The sequence below is a fragment of the Hibiscus syriacus genome, unplaced genomic scaffold, assembly GCF_006381635.1.
Source record: "Hibiscus syriacus cultivar Baekdansim isolate YM2019G1 unplaced genomic scaffold, ASM638163v2 tig00112443_pilon, whole genome shotgun sequence".
NCBI lineage: Eukaryota > Viridiplantae > Streptophyta > Magnoliopsida > Malvales > Malvaceae > Hibiscus > Hibiscus syriacus.
The window spans coordinates 542,432-563,885 of record NW_024063332.1 but is presented as its reverse complement, the minus strand read 5'-3'; the positions used below and the strand labels follow the sequence as shown (position 1 = coordinate 563,885).

The following is a 21,454-nucleotide window of genomic DNA, read 5'->3' as shown; positions in this document are numbered from 1 at the left end:
GTGTCTTCATCTTCCTCAACTCAAATCCCAAATCATTATTTACATTTATACTCCATTTCTTTAAAATATGATTTGGTGGAACCAAGTGAATTTTATAACATAGATCCCTTCTTCTTCAACCCAAATCTTTTGACAGGACATCAAAGAATTCAATAGAAATGCTATGTTTTCTTCTTCTTCTTCTTCTTTGCACTTGAATTTGTTCTTGTTTTGGAATCATCAAACATCTCAGAATTCAATGGAGTACTTATTAACTTGTTCAAACCATCCTCTCCTGGTTCAGAATCACAAGCATCGAACACACCATCTTTGTAAAAACTAGATTTTTTTGACCCTAAACCAGTTAATTCCAATCCTTCCATTAAATCCTGCCCTGGTTCAACCTCATTGTACCCCAATTTCATCACTTCACCAGGAATTCCTCCATCGATCTCTGTTTCGCAATATTCAAACCGAGATTCATCATTCGTAGAACTAGAGGCGTATGAATCAAAGTTATCTCCGTAACCAAAATGGCTCTACAAAATTTCTTTATTGTCACAAGACTCCCAAAAACAATTGAATTCGGACAGATTCTTGACACCCTTACACAACATCATCAAACACAAAGCAACTTCTTCAACCTCTTGATCAATTTCGAGTAAACCAGAAGATTCATTTCGACCATTGTTATTGTACCTAAATCTTTGCGATCTCTTTCTCCTCACCGTTAAGCCATTCAAAGGATGCAATCTCATATGAACAGTGAGAGCCTTCAAAGACTTAAACTTTTTGCCACATTATTGACAATTAACATGTTTCATTTCTTTTGCAGAATGATGCCTCATATGACCGAATAGAGCTTTCATTGACTCGAATTGCTTGGTGCAAGCTTTGCACTAGAACTTAAGGGTCGAGCTAATAGTTGCATTATCGTCAACCTTAGAGCCCAAAGATTTCTAAGATTTCTTAGGGTTATCCCTCAAGCCATAACCTTGAAAACCCACTCTCATTAGCCTTTCTTTTACCATACTTATTTTCTATTGAAACGAAACTCAACTCAAAGAGAGGAACCCAGATAAAAAAAAAGCTTCTTTTAGGGAAAAGGGATGAGAAATCCTAGAGCTCACATCAACTAAAGAAGAAAAAGAACGGGGTGACCAAAATGCAAGACTATTAGAAGTTTTAGGATTATTTGTATATTTTACCCTAAAAAATATGCCACGTGGCATTTAACGGTCGAAATTAACGGCCCATCACGGGAAGGCACCAAGCTGAGTTACAGAATGAAACGTTTGTCCCAAATTGGACCGAAAAAAACGTTAGGAACCAAACTGAGAAAGAGGCATACATTGGGCTCCTTTTTGACGTTTAAGCCTAAACTGAAAACACAATCAATTAAGTATTAAAAACAAGGGTAAACTATGTATTTAATATTTAAACTATCAATATTTGTTCATTTTAGTATATAAACTTCTAATTTTTTCAAAATCATACCTAACATTTAGTTTTTGTTTCATTTTAGTAACTAGTCATTAAAATCTTAACGCATTTAATACTTATAAATCATTTTTTGTCCTTTTCAGTACCTAAACTTTTAATTTTTTTCAAAATATAACATTAAATTTTGAATGTGTGTACTAAAATTAAATAAAAACAAAACTTTAGATATAATTTTAAAAAAGTTAAAAGTTTAGATACTAAAACGTATAAAACTGATGGTTTAAATACTAAATGCGTAATTTACCCTAAGAAAAACAACAGTCTCCTTTTAAGCAAAACACTGTTCTTTATTTCCAGTTCCCACAATTCTCAATTATTATAATTAATCATCTCTCTCTGACTTTCAATCCCAAAAGCCATTTGATTTCCTCTTTAAAATCCTTTTCTCTCTCTATTTTCCTCAGTCTCTCCGTTAGACCCGACCCATCTGTCCATCTTGTTTATCCACCCATCTTCCATCTTCTTTTTGAACCAAATCTGTTTGTGTAGTCCTCTCTTTTTAGGGTTTTGATTCAATCATTATTGTTTAATTCGAAACAAAATGACGACCACGAGAAAAAACATGTTACCTCATGGTCTGGTTAACAATCTCCAGGAAGTTCTTCTCAGCAGAAAAGGAGGGAACTCCGACCACGACAAAAACGACGAGCGACAGAAAAAATCTGAGGTTATTGCTGATTCTGCCGAGACATCTACTTCCGCTAGTGATGAAAACGACAGCTCGAAGCCTGTCGTTTTGGTTACCAATGGGGAAGGGATCGATTCCCTTGGCCTTGTTTATCTCGTTCAAGCTTTGGTCGGCTCGGGCTTCTACAATGTCCATGTTTGCGCCCCTCAATTGTGGGTTTTATTTCTTTCATCTGAAAATTCGCAAATTTTACTGATTTCTGGTTTATTTTGGCTTAATTTTTGCATTTTCTGATCTGGGTCCTCACTAAATTTTGATTTTTTTGCTTTATTACTGGAATAGGCAACTATGCAAACTTTATTTCTTTCGTATTAACTCTTTTGTTTTGTGTGCCTCTTCATGTATATTTGGAAATGTCGGTTATATCAAGCTTTACTTGTTCTGTTTTTTTTTTTTTTTTTAAATTTAGTGATCTGGATGTGTAGTCCGAATATATTTAATTTTACCTTTTTTGGGCTATTTAATTTAGTAATTTGCTGTGATTTATTAGTTTTTGAATGGATTGCTTTAGGGATAAATCTGTTTCGGGTCATTCGGTGACAGTCCGAGAAACGATTACTGTTGCTCCATCAGAAATTGAAGGTGCCACTGCTTATGAAGTTTCAGGTGTGATTGGATTTTGTATTTGTGCTAATTTAATTGCCAACCAAATTTTAAGTATCTCAGTTTGCTTTGAATTATGATGTGAAATTGAAACCATATAATTATAGTGATTCAAAATGCAAATATAGTGCGTCAGAACCATTGTTTATATGATGAAATTTGGCTTCAAGGATGAACATAGGACCTTAATTTGTTACCTTTTTTCTCAAATATGTTTTCAATCTTGTGTTTGTGTAGATTTAATGTTAGTTTGAGTTAATTTTGATAATAGTCGGCTTTAATGATGGTTCTTTCCTTCCAGGAACTACTGTAGATTGTGTATCCTTAGCATTGTCTGGGGCGTTGTTCTCATCATCAAAGCCTCTTCTGGTAAGGCTTTCATCTTTTTGTCAATGATTTGAAGTGTTGATTTTGTTTAAAACATCGATTGACTACTAAATTTTCTGTAATATATCCAGGTAATTAGTGGAATTAACCGAGGATCGAGCTGTGGTCATCACATGTAATTCTTTTTTACACGCTTGCACAATATTACTATTTGCTTTGATTTTATCAGGTGGTGCTACTACCCTCTTGATTGATTATTAGAAAATGATGCATTCAAGTTTATCTTTGAATTTTCATCTCCTGATGTCAAATTTATGCATGTCTTATTGTAATTTTATCTTGTTAGTTTGCTATTAATCCTTTTTGGTTCATGTTTGGATGCTAAGTGTACTTATAACATACCAGGTTTTACTCAAGTGTCGTGGCTGGAGCTAGAGAAGCATTAATTTGTGGTGTACCATCTTTGTCGATATCATTGAATTGGTGACTTACAATCTTTGGTTATGGGGATCTGGTTTCTACTATTTTATTTCTCACTTCATAATTGAATGTTCTTTCAACTGCTGGACACTATTGCAGGAAGAGGGAAGAAAGCCAAGAAAGTGATTTTAAGGATGCAGTTTCTGTTTGTTTACCTTTAATAACTGCTGCCATTAGAGACATTGAAAAGGCCGATTTCCCCAAAAGTTGCTTTCTAAATATAGAAATTCCTACGTCGCCTTCAACGAGCAAGGTTTGTATTCCTCAGTTTAGGGCCATAAATAAATGTGATTTTCACAACGATGATATGTATATGGATGCCTATCATGTTTAAAATGGGATATAATACAGATTTTGTTCTATAAGTTATAGTAACACTCTAAGTTGAATGTGGATATCATTGCTTCCTTGACATGTCCTTATAAAATCTTGTTTATATTAAACTTTTGAGGCTAATTGCATTGTGCTAGATCGAAGGCGGGTGTTGAGAGAGTTCCTGTTTCTTGACTGACTGCTGTCCTTCTAAGGTTAGGAGAGATGAGACTTTTAGGGTTAGTATCATAGAAAACAATCCTTTTTTAGAGCTAATGAAGAGCATATTCTGTTATTCCTTAGAAGAATAGATATGTTTCATCTATTCGTATTCATTTGTGTTTATATTTCATATTGGGTTCAAATTTATTGGGGGAAATCTTGGAACTGTTTATATAATGTTCAGTTTGGAAGCTCTCTATCCCTTTAATTTCTTAGATTTTGAGACTCAAGTAACAGAGTGGTTTACTTCCTAAATTATAATGGAGCAGTGAAATAACCGGATTAATTATAAATTTAATCCGATTACTTCATATAATAATTTTTTAAAAATATATGAATTTATAATTAAGATTTTAATATTCAAACATTAAATCGCGTCTTGTTTATTTGGAAGAAGGATTTATAGCATAGGATGTTTCCCCTCCCTCTTAGCTTTTAGACAGTTTAACATTACTTGTACACGAATTTTGCTGGTAGGAACTTGTGCTTAGTTGACTTCACAATACATTCCAGATGGATGGTACTTCACACACGATCAATATTCTGTTTTGCCGTTATTTATGAACTTACAATAATTATATTGCTAATATTTACCCGCTTGTGTTCTAGTGGGATAACTCTATCTGATGACTGCATCAATCAATTCGTTCATCTTTTTCTTTTTCTTAACTTAGTTTTTGCTAATATTTCCTCTAAAAAAAAATTAACTTAGTTTTTGTTCTACGGGCTGATCTAGTTAGGACCTCTTAGTTTGATGCAAACAACTCTTTTTCTTTTTGGAGTTTTGTATTCAGTCTGTTCACATAAGCTGCATGCTCCCTTTCCCTCTTTCACCTTTATGTATCAATATTGTTTTCATCTTTTTGGTGATGTTTGCTGTGCATTAGATGAGGGTCAATATGCCTATCCTCCCGGAGCTTGAGTTTTGGATTTATTGGTATTAGAAAACAATATGTATCACTATATTTGTTTCTCTTTGGTTTGTGATTTTTCTGGTCTCATCCTTCATACCTTCTTTGCCGATTCGTTCACATGTGACAGGGTTTTAAATTGACCAAGCAAAGCATGTGGAGATCTGCACCGAACTGGCTTGCTGTTTCAGCTAACCGGCATCCTGCTTCTGCTGCACATTTCATGTCTAATCAACAAAGCCTAGGACTCCAACTTGCACAGCTTAGCCGCGATGCATCTGCTGCTGTTAGTCTACTCCTCCCTTATTTTAGAGTATATTTTTTACTGTTCACTCACAATAATGAATGCATATATATCTTCTTTAGGGTGCTGCTCGACGAATTACCACACAACGGCAAAATGTGGAGTTAGAATCGGTTGGGGCTGTTAAATCTGGTAATAAAGTGAAAAAGTACTTTCGACTGGAGGTATGTAAAATTCCAACTAAGAAATCTTGAAGTTCTTATCTTCCATACAACTGAATTTATTGCTCTCATAAGCCATAACTGCCAAGCCGAGGATGAGAAATCCTTTAATATCTGATTTCAGTTATATAATTGAACATTTCCGTTAATCATGGTTTGCTTTTTTAGGATTCTCTTAAAAGGAAAAAGTCGTTTATCTCAAACTAGTTTGCATATAAATATCTTAAAGGCTATGCTGTTTATACTACTTTTGCTTGTTCTTTTGTTAATCTTTTTTCCTTATCCGTGAAGGCTTATTTCAATGCTGCTTCATTTTTTTTAAGATACCAGTGTCCCAACACTTGTATAATTTGACCTATATACGGACATGGGTATCAGGATATGAGCCTTGAAATATATTGAATAACTTACAAAAAATTAAACATACCTATTTCAGACACATGCCCGTATTAGCTAGTCATACATAACTTAGCATGAGTAACATAGCTTTTCTTTGTTACAAATTAACCATAGTTGATATGATTATATATGTACTTTACAGTTTATAAATAAAGAACATGAAGATGCGGACGAGGATTTGGATTTCAAGGCCCTTGACAACGGATTCGTAAGTAAAAACCCTATTGTTTTCCTGAAAGTTGAAGGATCGATTTGCATTTATCGACCTATAAAATACAAAATGATTCCTACATGTTCATGAGTGATTGATTCAATCCTTTCATTTTCCTTTCTTTGCTTGAAATCATAAAATTACAGGTCACCGTAACCCCTATACTGCTTTGTCCACAAATTGAGTCGGACATTCAAACCGCCGCATCAGATTGGATCTCCAGTGTGCTTAAGGAGGAGCAATAGAAATCTTTTAATCACTCAAAATTTGTATACAACTGCGGGAGGCATTACATTAAGTCATCAATTGAATCTGTGTTTGATTTTGTATTTTTTTCAAGGGGTTTCCAAATCTCTTGTCTGTCTTGTGTTGTGTTCTTGTTATAACTGTTTGTTAATACAAGGAGATAGCTTGGTCTAAATTATACGACCTTCTACTTTCCACAAATTGTTTTGTTCTTTTTCCATGTAATTTTGTCTTTTATTACATAGGTGGTGTTGAACTCTTCAAAACATAAATGTTTTTTTTTTCAAGGGGTTTCCAAATCTCATGTCTGTCTTGTGTTGTGTTCTTGTTATAGCTGTTTGTTAATACAAGGAGATAGCTCGGTCTAAATCATACGACCTACTTTCCACAAATTGTTGTGTTCTTTTTCCATGTAATTTTGTCTTTTATTTCTTAGGTGGTGTTGAACTCTTCAAAATCATGTTATTTTCCCATAACTACAAGAATATTGTTGTTTCTTCACATAAATGTTGTTCAAACCCTTTATTTGTTTAATGTACTTGTGGTAAGCATCTAGGTTTTCTTCACATAGATGTGTTTGTTTAAATTTTTAGTATTTCTTTGTTTTTCCTTTTTTTAAAAGTGTTTATGTTTGATTTGTTTAGAGTTTAATGAAGATGTTTGTTTATATAATTTTCAACATGGTCGTTAATATGTTCATTCTTTTTGGTACAAAGGTTGAAGCGATCACGTTTATTGAACTACCATCTTAGAAAGGAAATTTGCAATACCCTAAACCGATTCGACACAATTAACCTATTAGGATGTTACACGGGATCACCGGAGCGGCAACCCAAAAATTTCCTTTGAAAACATCTGTGAAATAATGTTCGAACATTTTCAAGTCATAAAACCATACAACAAATTTATAGTGTGGTATTAGGGAGCTCTCAAAATAAATATATAAATCAGTACATACGAGTATTCAAAATAAGTTACGACTTAAGTACAAGAAGGTCTATGAATAATACATGCCGCATAAACAAAGACTCAAGACGTACTGTAAAAGCTCGGCTGTCTGGAATGTTTGCAACACGATCGACTCCTCGAGTGCTCCATCTAAGGACCTGTGAACGGAAACACAATTCCAAATGCTAGTTAACTAGCCCAGTGCAACACTAACAACAAAGTTATACTAAGAGGGTTCATAAATGCTCATGCTATCGTAAAAGCAACTAAAGTGAGTGCATTATCATGCTATACTTGGGTAGACATCATTGTACGGTTAAGGGATCATTGCATCTCGGAGCTTGTGTACCCCTCTAGTCTAGGGGGGATGTTAACCCGAGATTTCTACATCAGATTCAACACCAAACTAACCCACCCTTTGCTAGTATTGAGGCCTTGTGCCATGGTTAGTCTCAAGGGCCTTGTGTCCTACCTAACGGTATCCATATAATTTTAAACTTCGTAACTATCATTACCAGGTAGAGTAACTCGGGTGTCCGTGGCGTCTCTCGAGCGTCAACCAAGGCCAATATTAGTTGGTCCTATTTGAGAGTGTTGCTAGGTGTACTTGATCATAATTAATATTCTCACTTGTAGTATTGTTCATAATTATTACAGAGTCCTGAGGTCCCTTAACTATCCCTTCAAAAACATTTAGACATTTTGTACTAAAATGTCTATGAGTACCGATACTGATAGGCAAGTACTGATACTCTAGTCTTGGGTATCGATACTGTTTGGGAGTATCGATACCAATTTTTGCTTCAATGTTTTGGAAATTACCTTAGTACCGATACCCTTATTGGGAGTATGGATACTATACCTCTGGTATGAGTATCGATACCAAAATAGCCTACTGTAATCTGTTAAGGCTGCTCAGTATCGATACTACCCTGTGAGTATCGATACCAAGCCATCGATATCAATACCCTACGAAGGGGTATCAATACTTCTCCTCCCAAAAACCTCTTTGTTGTTCCAATACCGATACTCATGCCCAAAAATACCTTATTTAGGCACGAATTTGGCCCTCTAAACTACTCTATAAGTCCTATTGAGGTACCCAAGTGATATTTAAGTCTTATGTGAGTTATAAGGTCATAAAGAAGGCTTGTAACATGCTAAACCAACAAAACATGGAATCTTTTGGTCTAAATGAGAGGCTACTCTAGCCTTAGAACCGGCTACTAATCTGGTTGTTCATCTATTGTGCTGTCTGGAAGCATAACTCCCTCCTCTAGTAGATCTTCGTCCCCTCGGGGCTGTTTGGATAGATCTCTTGGTCCTTTCTACGGCCTCACTCTAGGCCTCTGTGCAGTCTTGAATAAAGTGATTCATCGCACCACAACCAATACTTCCCCTGGTCCTGACATGACACGTCCCAATGTGCCTCTTCCCATAAGTCTAGCATGTCGGATATGGTGTCCTTACAGATCCACTGACACTCGCCACAGAAGTTGATGACAAAGGCCTCCGATAACCTCCTGATTTGCCCTACGGTCTGCACTTTGAGTTGATCTCCTAGTCTGACTAGCGGAGGTCCTCCATCATCCTTGAGAGTCTCTGGACCTCTTGGCTTGTGACTGACCGGGTCTAGAAGACTCAGCCACCCTCTTATTCTTCCCTGAGGTAGCAACAAGAGATTTGGCCCTTATCTCGATAACTCTCTCAAGCGTTTCGCCTAGCGACTCAGATCGAAAAAGATCTTGGGTGGGTCTGCAGCTAGGTGAGTGAAGATGTCTAAGTGGAGGACCTTCCTGGACCTTTTGCAGCAGTGATAATCTATCACAACTAGCTCCGGCGTATACCAACTTAACCGGAGGAACTCTTTCTCCTACTCCATCAGTGATCGATCCTCCTACTTTAGATGGAGGAACTTGTCTCTCAAGTCATCCGTGTAGGCCTCCCCAATATACTTCTCTCTAAACTCAGATAAAAAGAGCTCTCACGTCAACTTCTCGGGCTCCAAGTACATCTTGACGGTCTCTAACCAATCTATCGCATCACCTTTCAACTGGGCGGTGACGAAATAAAGGTTACCCTCGAGGGTAAGGTGTAGCTAACAGAGTGTCCTCAAGGTCTCCCCCAACCACTGGTCAGCTTCTATTGGATCATCATCACCAGACTCAAAGAAATCGTTCGTACGATATCTACGTAGTCGCTCGACTGGAGAATCCTGATTAGTCACTGGAGAGGCTGACTGTGTGGACGAAGGGGGTGGAACAGTATATGTCATAGGAATAACCCATACTATATGTCAGAGGGTCGTGGTCAGGTCCCTAAAAAAGGTCACCTAGTACACACTGACGTTCGCATGACTCCCAATCTCAGTATCAGGGACAAACTCATTCCCCGTATCGTCTGATACAGATGCCACACTCTCTACTCTACCCTTATAACTTGGGTATACAATATCATCCATGGATGTGTCCTGAAATTAAGGAAAAATCGATGAGTCATTATCACTATTCCAAACATAGGCGTACTCTTAACTTAAAAGGGCCATGTATACTTATAGACTATTACTGACTCAACCCATAGGTCCTATAACCGATAAAACATGGAAGTTCTGATACCACTAAATATAACACCATAAACCGATTCGACAAATATTTGACCGATTAGGACGTTACATGGGACTAACGGAGCAACAACCCAAAATTTTCCTTTGAAAACATCCATGAAATAATAACGTCCAACCATTTTTCAAGTCATAAAACCATACATCAAATTTATAGTTTGTAGTACTAGGGAACACCCAAAATAAATATATAAATCAATATAGACGAGTATTCAAATAAGTTACAACTTATGTACAATAAGATCTATGAATAATACATGCTCCCTAAATAAAGACTCAAGATGTACTATAAAAGCTCGACTGTTTGGAATGTCTACAACACGATCGACTTTTCGAGTGCTCCACATAAAGACTTGTGAACGAAAATACAATTCCGAACGCTGAGCTAACTAGCACAGTGCCACACTAACAACAAGGCATACTAAGAGTGTTCATAAATGCTCATGCTATCGTAAAAGCAACTGAAGTGAGTATGCATGCATGCTCATGCTATACTAGGGTAGATATCATGATACAACTGAGGGATTACCGTGTCTTGAAGCTCGCGTACCCTTCTAGTTTTCGGGGGATGTTAACTCAAGATTTCTATATCGGATTCAACACTCAACTAATCTACCCCTTGCGAGTGTTGAGGCCTTGTGCCATGGTTAGTCTCAAGGGCCTTGTGCCCTACCTAAGGGTATTCAGACAATTCTAAACTTCGTAACTATCATTATCAAGTAGAGTAACTCGGGTGTCCATGACGTTTCCCGAGCGTCAACCAAGGCCAATATTATTTGGTCTTATTTGAGAGTGTTGCTAGGTGTATTTGATCATAATTAATGTTCTCACTTGTAGTCTTGTTCATAATTATTACAGAGTCCTTGGGTCCCTCAACTATCCATTCAAAAACATTTATACATTTTGTCCAAAAATGTTTGTGAGTATCGATACTGCTAGGTAAGTACCAATACTCTATTCTTTGGTATTGATACCGATTTTTGCTTCGATTTTTTGGAAATGACCTTAGTACAAATACCCTTATGGGGAGTATTATTCTACCTCTGGTATTGATACTCTTTTGAGTATCGGTACCAAAATAGCCTACTGTAATCTATCAAGTCTACTCAGTATCGATACTACCTTGTGAGTATCGATACCAAGCCATCAATATGGATACCCTACGAAGGGGTATCGATACTTTTCATCCCAAAAACCTCTTCGTTCTATAGGGTGGATGAACAATATCGGTATTATTTTTTTAGTATCGATACCCAGGCCTAAAAATGCCTTATTTAGGCACAAATTTGGCCTTCTAAACTACTCTATAAGCCCTATTGAGGTCCCCAAGTGTTATTGAAGTCTTATATGTGTTATAAGAGTCATTAAGAAGACTTGTAACATGCTAAAAAATAAAAACGTGGAATCTACCATGAATGTTCATACAAGCTTCAAAACTCAACCTAGAAAATATAATGCATTTCTAATGACCACTAATGGTATATAAGAGTTGTAAATGTGTTACCTTGGTTTCCTAGCTGTCGGAAACTCCCTCAAGTCACCAAGGTGCAACATTTCTTTCCCTTTAACCATAGAGGCTTCTCCCACCTCTTGAGCTAATCAACATGAATTTAATAAGTTACTAACTTATTCTAGAAGCTCGGATTAAAATTATAAACACTTTCTAATACTTAAATCTACAAGAAACGAGTTGGAAAGCTTGATTAAAAAAATCCCACTAAACCCACTTTTGGTTTCTATGGCTAAACCTTACACTTAGGGGCTCAATTTGAAGCTTGGAAGATAGGGGTTATGATTCTTACCTTGGAATCTCTAAGCTATGTCTAACATCCTAAAAATCGGGATATTGAATAAATTATAAGATTTTAAAACTTCGTGTCTAATTTTGAAAAATTAAAAAATTCAAGGATCTAATTAGAATATCATTGTGTAGGATTGAATAACAAAAAAGGATGGATGGAAGGTCATAATGGTCATTAGATAAGGGAATAATTAAAAATTCATTGTTTGGTGTTATATATATCCACGTGGAAAAAGAAAAGAAATGGTAAAGAAAAAACTGGAGACTTTAGTTCAACTATCTTCTTCTTTTCCTGTGACTCCATTGGTAAGGTGAGTTGGTCTCAAGTTAATGCTTCCTTTCATTTTTAAGTTGGTTTTGATTCTTGAAGTGTTAGGAAAGCTTAATGAAGTTTAAAGAGAAGTAAAATCTAAAAGAAGAAGAAGTTCCGAGTGATTGAATAAAATGGGTTTTTGAGTGAATTTATGAGTAAGAGTTTGTAAATGGATTTTGAAGTCATATTTGACTTGTCATCAGTCAGAATAAGCGGCTTAAGAGGTTAGAGAGGATTAATAACAAAGTTGAATATTTGGTAAGATTTTTAGTTTTAAGTGTTCTAGTTAGATATTGGATGTTAAGATGTATTAAAGTGATATAAGTTTATTTGGATAAGTGATATAAGTTTAGATATCGGGTTAAACGAATAAGTTCTGGGCAAGAGGTATCGGTACTAGATGAACAATACCGATAATTCAAAGCAAAAATAGGTGATTAATGGGTTTGAGTATCGATATTGGATGAACAATATCAATACCATAAGTTAAAAGTTGATAAATCCTTCAAAGAGTATCGATACTGGAGTAGTAACATCTGTACCAGGGGTATCAATACCAATGTTTAAGTATCGATACCATTTTTTTAGAAACGAATTCCAGAATGTAGAAAGGGTATTGATACTGAATGATAGTATCGATACCATAATAAGGAATCATCGGTACAGAACCTTGGGTACCGATACTATTCAAGGTGAAATGGTGAATTAAGTACTTCATTTAGCTTATGTTATTAAGAATTTATTATAGTAATACAAATTCTAATTTATACCAATCGTATTATTATGTAGATATCAAACGAAATCCAATTCCGGACGAATCAAAGATATAAGATTGAGCAAGAGAGAGATAAAAAGTTATAAGTGTTGCTTTGACTAAGTGAGGCCAATATGAGTGCATGCTATTATGAAATATGATCATATGGAAAGAAGACTTGCGATGAGTCTATTTCCAATGTTTGATTGCATGATTTCATGAATACAAGTATATTATTGATATGATTTCTATGTGTACATGAGGACAAGCATATGTTTATATGTTACATGCACTGTTATACATGAGATATGTGTTACATGTTATCCTATGTGTTACATGTTATCCTATGTGTTACATGATCTATGTGGATATATGAGAAAATGATATAAGCTATGTAACCAGGAGCTATGTGAATACATTCTATTTGATAACCTATGTGAACTGGTATAATTGATAAAGCCCAAAAGTATATGATATGAGAGCTAAAGGTGTAATTGGCATGCCAAGAGTTGAGGGTTCTATGCGGTCATTCGGGAGAATTCTACGTGGTCATTCGGGACATTTTTATGCGGTCCTTCGGGATAATATTATGTGGTCCTTCGAGACATTTCTATGTGGTCATTCGGGACATTTCTATGTGGCACTACGGTGCAATTTCTACGCGGTACTTCGGTGCAATTTTTACGAGCTGTGGTGACAACATTTGTGCACATCCTAAATGCACTCACACACTTTAAGTTCTCAAGAGTGTACCATGGGCAATTAAAAGAAATAACATGAATAAACAATGCATGATATTACATGTTCTTATTTAGTGAAGTGTATGATAGTTACTGTACTTATTATGTTCATAAAAGTTAATCATGTGACTACATGTTTTAAATGTTCTATTTATGCATTATATGTCTCACTAAGTCAAAGACTTAGCGTGTGAGTGTTTCACACGTAGGTTAAAAGAAGACAAAAGACCAAAGATAAGTCAAGACAACATATCTTTACCAGGGATCAGATCAGAAGCGATTTAAACAATATGTTCTTTTGTTGTATTAAATATTATTGACATGTAATTAAATGTTTGAATCGTATATGCTCTGATCGTTTTCGTAAACATACACTACTATATTTATGTAAATTAGTGAGTTTTTAATTTCAATATAAGTTGAATTCTGTTTATTTACTTTTGATCGGAGGTTCCACAATTTTATTTCAAATGTATGTTTAAATTTCAATTATCTTTTAAAAAGTAAATGTTTTGAAATGTCAATGTGACACCTCGAATTCGTATTTGGGTCGGATACGGGTTGGGAGTGTTACACTATGCTTCGAAAGCTTCAAAGTTGCAACCTTTCTTAAGCTCTTAGAAAGGAAAGAAAGGATAAAGGAAGAGAAAAAAGACAAAGAGGAAGGGTGAAAAATATAAAAGTTTCAGATGTGATATCATATTGTAATTAAAGGAATTCAACTTTTAATTCAAACTAGGGCTAATTGCTCTTTTGGTCCTTCCACTTTCTTTTTAAGGTTAAAAACATCTTTTTTATCTCATGTTAGGCTTGAACCAAGCCCAAAACCACTAAATTTCGGGCTAAGGCTTCCTATAAGCTAGCTTGTTTAATCAAAGGCCTTAACTGTTTGGACCAAAATTACTAACCTAAAATTTGGGGCGTTACAAAATTTCTCTTCTATCAGATTGAAGAATCGCATCAATTTCGTTAATATGTTTATTTATATATTTGAAAAATGGCAAAATTTTACCACTGATCTATAAGTTCATTAGGCTTCACAAATTGAACTCTAAAGTTCATTATGTATTTAATTTAGTCCCTATCTTCACTAATATTTAAAATATAAAAACAAGAAGAAAATGAGAACAAAAAATGAGCTTATTAATGAGTTGATAAGCGAGCTTTCAAGCAAGCTTCTTTACGAACATAAATGAACGAATATATTTTTGTTCTTGTTTGTTCATTTATTAAATAAACATAAAATTTGTTTATAATCATTTATTTAATTTAATAAATGAATGTTATAGGAACAATTTTTTAAAACTCAATTCATTATACCCTTAAATATAGAGATATGATTAAATGCGTGTCATACATTCATACTAGAGTGTTCAAAAAAGAATTTATTATATTGATGGAATCTTTATTCGAATTTATTTGAATATCTGAATCAAACTAATATTACTTTTGTAAATCGAATATATATATATGGAAGGATCCAATTAATGAGTTAATCTGAGTTATCTATTCTCACTCACTAAATATTACTTTTAGATTTAGACAGATTTAGAATTGTTGGACGAGTGAAAATAGATTTCCCAGATTAACAGTAGGATATGTGAAGATATTCACTTGATAAAAAAATAAGAAGTCAATTGAACCATCTATTTTCACTCATCCAACAGTCCTAAATCTATGTAAAATTAAAAAGTTTTAACATTATATAAGTGGATCCTAACCCCTCTCTCTCTCTATATATATATATAGAGAGAGAGAGGTTAGGATACACTTATATAATATAAAACTTTTTAGTTTTACACAAATATCCCACATGATGATTCTGTTTCTCTATGAATTATTTCGAAAACTAGGGGCAGAAAAAAAGGGTTTAAAGGCCAAAAATGATGGAGCCCTAATAGGTGTCGGTAAAGTTGTAGTTTACTACCTTTGCCAAGCATTCCACCACTGATGACACGAATCATGTTGGCCCTCTTTTAAGATTTCCTATAATAATCTCAACCCTTGTACCTATTTCATTTAATTATATTGGACACCATGTCTTTATTTCTCAACGAAGGAGTGACTAGTGTTTATTTTATGTTACTTTTCGTGCTTAAATTTTATTTGTTTATCCATGTTTACTACTGAATTGGATGTTTTTTACATGTTTTTTGTGCAGGACGATCTGCTGAAAAATGTAATTTTTGTTATGGAATCAAGTCTGGAAAAGTGGACATAAAATTGAGCATGAAATGTTGACTCACTGCCACATCAACAGTTTCTAGAAGTGCCCAGTCAACAGGCTTCTAGAAGATGTGTAGACGACTGAGCATTTCAAGCACATTTCAAATTCAAGATTTAGGAATTATATTTTATTTTAGATTTAATTCAAACAATTATCTTTTGTATTTTTAGGAATTATCTTTGATAATTATCTTTTAATTATCCCTTATCTTTGAGAACTCTCTTAAGATTTCCTATAATAATCTCAACCCTTGTACCTATTTCATTTAATTATATTGGACACCATGTCTTTATTTCTCAACGAAGGAGTGACTAGTGTTTATTTTATGCTACTTTTTGTGCTTAAATTTTATTTGTTTATCCATGTTTACTACTGAATTGGATGTTTTTTATATGTTTTTTGTGCAGGACGATTTGCTGAAAAATGTAATTTTTATTCTGGAACTAAGTCTGGAACAATGGACATAAAATTGAGCATGAAATGTTGACTCACTGTCACATCAACAGTTTCTAGAAGTGCCCAGTCAGCAGGCTTCTAGAAGATGTGCAGACGACTGAGCATTCCAAGAACATTTCAAATTCAAGATTTAGGAATTATCTTTTATTTTAGATTTAATTCAAACAATTATCTTTTGCATTTTTAGGAATTTTCTTTGATAATTATCTTTTAATTATCCCTTATCTTTTGTATTTATTGAATTATCTTTAGCATTTCTAGGGTTTTAGAAGGCTATAAATACCCACTTCGGGTAAGCCATTAGGATTCATTCAGTATCGAACTATCTTGTTCTTCTCTTTTTACTTTTATAAATTTCTTTCTTTTACTTTCCTTGTTATTTTTACTTTCAAGCTTTACTTTTAAAATGCTAAGTATAACTTTTGTCATGCTTATCTAATTTCTCTTTTAAGTCACAGATAAAAGCGATGATTCAATTCTGACAAGAGAATTGAATAGCAATTCAATAACTTCGGAATTTTTCTCTCATTCTCTGCGCTTATTTTTATAAAATCAAAACAAATTTTCAAAACTAAAGATTGACTTCGGTATTGATTATTGTTGCGATTATATATGTGGGAAGAATGATCGACTCGAAGCACATTCGACTTCCTAGGAACACAATTTAACAAGATTGCCTTGTTAAGTGAGAATTGAGATCGAAATGACGATTATTGAAATAACCAATCCGAGTTGGTAGTGACGGATATTGATCATCAAGATTGCTTTGATTGGATTAATTCCCTATGTCGGAATCAAAATTGACTTGGGTATAAGGTATACAACTCTAGTTGCATGGATTGCCCATGCATACCAAATAACCGATTTAAATCCCGAAGGGTAAATCTGTTTCGATGATCCTAAGAATTTGAGTCAAAGCTATTATACAAGGTTGCTTTAAATCAATCAATTTTTTAGGTTTATTTTCTTTAATTTACCTTCTTTATTTGCTTTAATTATTTTTCTTCTTTAATTTCTTTACAATCTTTCTTTCAATTTTATTTTTAATTCTCAAATCAATCAAAAACTCAATTTTATTTCTTTCACTTAAATTCACGCCAAAGGTATGAATCATAAGCAAAGAATTTCATCATTCTCCTTAGTCCATGTGAGATCGACTTTACTTCTCCTATACTATTCTATTTAATTTCTTTTATTTATTTTTATTTTTATTCAAGAAGAAAATAAATTATTTGACGTGAATATGACGCACATCAAGGAGTTTCTAAACTATTTGTATATTACTCATTTGTTAAATTAAAAAAATAATATAAAAATTATATTTGTTTGTTAAATTAACATGATTAAATAAAGATATACGATTTATTTATATTTATGAATATATTCATTTTCAATTCATTTATTATCTTTTTTTTGTTTAATTATTTAAATTTGATCATCTTATAATATACCCATTAATATTTACGTCTGATCATCTTATATCTAAACTAGAAGAATAACTTTCATTTATAATTTTTTTTGTTATTCATAAATATATATTTTTAATAGTCTAGGATCATTACAATATAGTATATATTTGGAAATTTTTCTTAATTATTGACAGCACATACACATTCAAGACACAACTGCTTGAATCCAAGATCTCTAGAGGAAATAACACTCTCTTTAACCACCAAATACATTTGATGAATTCTTCAATAATAGATCTTAATTGTTCGTAAGCATACTCAATATGTTCATTAATGTTTGTGAAATTGTTTATTTACTGCTAACAAACACTAAACGAATGAAAATGAACACATAATTTTTTAATAAACGAACATGATTTAAAATTCTTAATAAATACGAAGTTATCATGAGAATACTTTAAACTAAGTGAATAAATATGAAAATATATTTGTTCGGTTCGTTTAATTTATTTACAATCTTTTATGTTTTATGTTTACAGCTGTTTTTTTGCTTTTATGTTTTTTAGGACCAGGTTGGTTTTGTTTCTGTAGGCCCACATATGTTGGATTGTTACTATGCGTTTGGTTTTTTTTCATGCTAGTTGGCTTTTCGAGTTAAAAAAATTATTTATAATCTTACATGTCCCCTCCACCTACAGATCATGATATAAAGGAAAGCTAACACTATATATATGTGTGAAATTAATAACCTACATATTTATTTATGGAATATCATCAAGATACCATTATCCTCATTGAATATCTGAATCGGTAACATTAGGGTTTCAGTTATCTCTCAAACATTGGATCCTGCACTTTACATATATATATATATATAATATTATGAAATGATTGCTTTTATAGAGAAAATACCTAGAAGATCATACTGTAAGACACGGATGAATCCGCCATGTGCCTAAGGCTCCCAGGTGGATAAAGGAAGATTAGGGTTTGTCAAATACTGCCCACCTGAATCTCGTGTGCATAGTTTGAACCGGGAACACCAGGCATAGGGAAACAAGTCGAGAGCCTCGAGACGAGTGGATCGATATTGTTCTCTAATGAAACAGACGTGTGTGGGATGTTGCAGATCATGTTCCCTTCGAGGATTTCACATAATTTGGGCACGGTCGGAGAAGGAGCCATTAAGGTGTTGTCGTTAACGAACACATCGTCTTGATTTTGATGATCGTGGAGATCGTGTTGGGGTACCGCAAACGGCAATGTACACGAAAGGGTTGAAGGATGGCGGGGACGGAAGCGGTGGCAGGAGCATCGGTGTCAATTGGAAATGATGGTGAAACAAATTCGCGTCCAAGCTACTCGAGTTCGACTTGAAATCGAGACCTTGATGATGAGCAAAGCTTTGCAGCAATGGTGCAGCTGGGGAAGAAAGAAAGAGCTGATCTTGTTGAGCACCAAGAATCAAATTAGGGTTTGAGTTATGAACATCGGAAGCAAAAGAGGCCAAAGCCGGAACATGTTCATGGGAGATAAGCTTTTTCTTGATACTCAAATTCCAAAAGTTCTTCACTTCATTATCAGTTCTTCCCGGTAAATGCTTTGCTATTTGCGCCCATCTGTTAAAAACGATGATCAAAATGATGAAAAAAATAATAATCAAATCTACATAAACGTAATGATTGAAGAACCTGCTTCCCAGAATGCTATGAAGCTCAATGCTGAGAGCAGCTTCCTGTGGAGAGAAACTCCCACGTTTTAAATCAGGTCTTAGATAATTTATCCATCTTAATCTGCAACTCTTTACACATCTTTGCAGGCCTGCATCAATGAAATCAACAAAAGAACAAGATCAAATGCAGTGGTTGGTATTTGTAGTTATACAGTCTGCAAAAATGAACCTGCAAGTTTAGGGACCGAGTTTTTCATCTTCTTCAGGTGACCATAATCCTCTCTTCACCTTCTGCTTGTTACAACATGATTGGAGACCCATTTTTTCTTCCTAAACCATGAAAATGGACCAGAGAGCTACGCCCTAGAAGAAAAATCAAAGCTTTGAACCAAGAGGAATCTCATAAAGAAGAGTACAGCGGAGCAGTACCAATGGTGGCCCGGTTTAGGGTTTGCGGGTAGGAGTGTAAGTAACTCATTCGATTGTAAAAAATTAAATATTTCAATTTAATTTGATGTCAAAAATTTTGATTCGAATCAACTCAAATCTTTTTAAATAAATTTAAGTTATACATATTACATATGAAAAAATATACATGTATATCATATATCATTATAGAAAGTGTTTAAATTAAAACCAATTATTACTATAACATTATAAATATTTATAATTAAATTTAAATAAAAACTTGAATAATTAAATTCAAATCAAAATTTATATATACGACTCAACTCAAAAAAACTTTTAAATAAAATTTAAATTATAAAATAAGAATTATTAATGCCATTAATTTGAAAAGAATTTGCTCGACCAGACTTGATTGAATGTTGGTCCCTATTTCTCGGCAAAAGGCTAAAGTCTGCAGTGTCAACATGTGGATTGTTATAGTGGAATTCCACCTCCCTTGATCAGGGCTAACTAAGTACACGTGGCACGCATGCAGTGCTCTGGGACCCATTGGGGTCCCACTTTGGACTTATCGACTTAATGGTGTGTATCGAAGCTTGTTGAAATATGTATACATTTGGGTGATGAAAAATATTCTTGACTTTTTCTTTTTCAAACCCGTAGTTTGGTTTCACTAATGATAATGAGGCCAGATGATCCGACGGTTGTGATTGCATTAATGATCTGGTCTTTTTGATGTGATATTTTCTGTGAGACAGACCATTGGATCAGTGAAACAGTAAACAAAAAACTGTCCCACCATGGATGCTTAGTTATTCTCTGCTAAATGTGGTTTTTTACTGTTGGAAAAGTGGGTTATCATCTACATATATTCAACTACTTGTTATTATTTATTATTAAAAAAATCACTTGTATGTAAATTCTTATATAAATTTTAATTGAATTTTATGTATATTTTGATCTTGAACTGAGAAAACCATCTTTAAACTAAACTTTTGTAAACAAAAAAAAAAACACTTGTTATTATTACCATTGATGTCCTCTCTTAAGATATATTTATTTGATTATCTTATTAATTTATTTATGATCTTATTGGTGATTATAATCATCTAGATAATCATGCATGAGTTGTGATGAGAACTTTTATTTTTATGTTATTATGCATAGTGTTTATTTTTCATTGTCAACAGTATTGTTTGTTCAGTCAACGAGTATTGGTACAAGATGTTGATATTCAAGAATTTGAGCTTGTAAAGTCAAGTTTGAATCCTACCACCATCACTCTTGGTAGGCAATATGTAAATACTAATGTAAATCCCAATTGAGTCTTAGGTATGATTTGATTATGGACTAAAAGAATTACCCTGACTTAAACTTTTGTTTACAAAAAAAATGATAGTGTTTGTTCGTATTTTCTATTTCTTTAAATTGTTTGATTGAATTTTTAACAAGTCCTATATATGATTAGGTAGGTCGAACACCTAAAAATGTATTTTAAACAATTTTAAGAAAAATCATTTTTAAGATAAAAAAACTGGTATGCGCTTATCAAATATTCATTTTAGGTTCAGGGGTCGATTACGTATGGAGAAGGATAAGCACCCCCACTGCGTCCAAAATTGGTATATGGCCGCTTATATGTTGTATTAATAGTGGAAATTGTAGATTTGATTCGAAATTAAAGTATGATTCATTTTATTAAACATTGAATAATTTGTTTCGAATAAATTACTATGGAACATTTCTTAATTTGAGAAGAA

The 21,454-nt window shown here is 33.8% G+C and overlaps 1 protein-coding gene and 1 pseudogene across 1 annotated transcript; one reads left to right on the top strand and one right to left on the bottom strand.

The window, feature by feature from the left end:
* Window positions 1-1,749: 1,749 nt before the first annotated feature.
* On the top strand, window positions 1,750-6,433 carry LOC120179682 (5'-nucleotidase SurE-like). Its single transcript, XM_039185215.1, has 11 exons — window positions 1,750-1,802; window positions 2,002-2,322; window positions 2,682-2,776; window positions 3,075-3,142; window positions 3,232-3,275; window positions 3,506-3,583; window positions 3,680-3,833; window positions 5,156-5,311; window positions 5,392-5,493; window positions 6,032-6,097; window positions 6,247-6,433. Exons 2-11 carry the CDS (start codon window positions 2,024-2,026, stop codon window positions 6,343-6,345), a joined length of 1,161 nt encoding a protein of 386 aa, XP_039041146.1. The 5' UTR covers window positions 1,750-1,802; window positions 2,002-2,023; the 3' UTR covers window positions 6,346-6,433.
* A 2,447-nt stretch (window positions 6,434-8,880) lies between these two features.
* LOC120179632 lies at window positions 8,881-19,607 on the bottom strand (annotated as a pseudogene).
* Window positions 19,608-21,454: the final 1,847 nt, after the last annotated feature.

Bases quoted from the DNA above. Each gene is read 5' to 3' on its own strand.
- LOC120179682 (XM_039185215.1), top strand. From the start codon at position 2,024: ATGACGACCACGAGAAAAAACATGTTACCTCATGGTCTGGTTAACAAT. The intron at 3,584-3,679 runs GTGACTTACAAT...ACACTATTGCAG, and splicing joins TTGTCGATATCATTGAATTG to GAAGAGGGAAGAAAGCCAAG. The intron at 5,312-5,391 runs GTTAGTCTACTC...TATCTTCTTTAG, and splicing joins GCCGCGATGCATCTGCTGCT to GGTGCTGCTCGACGAATTAC.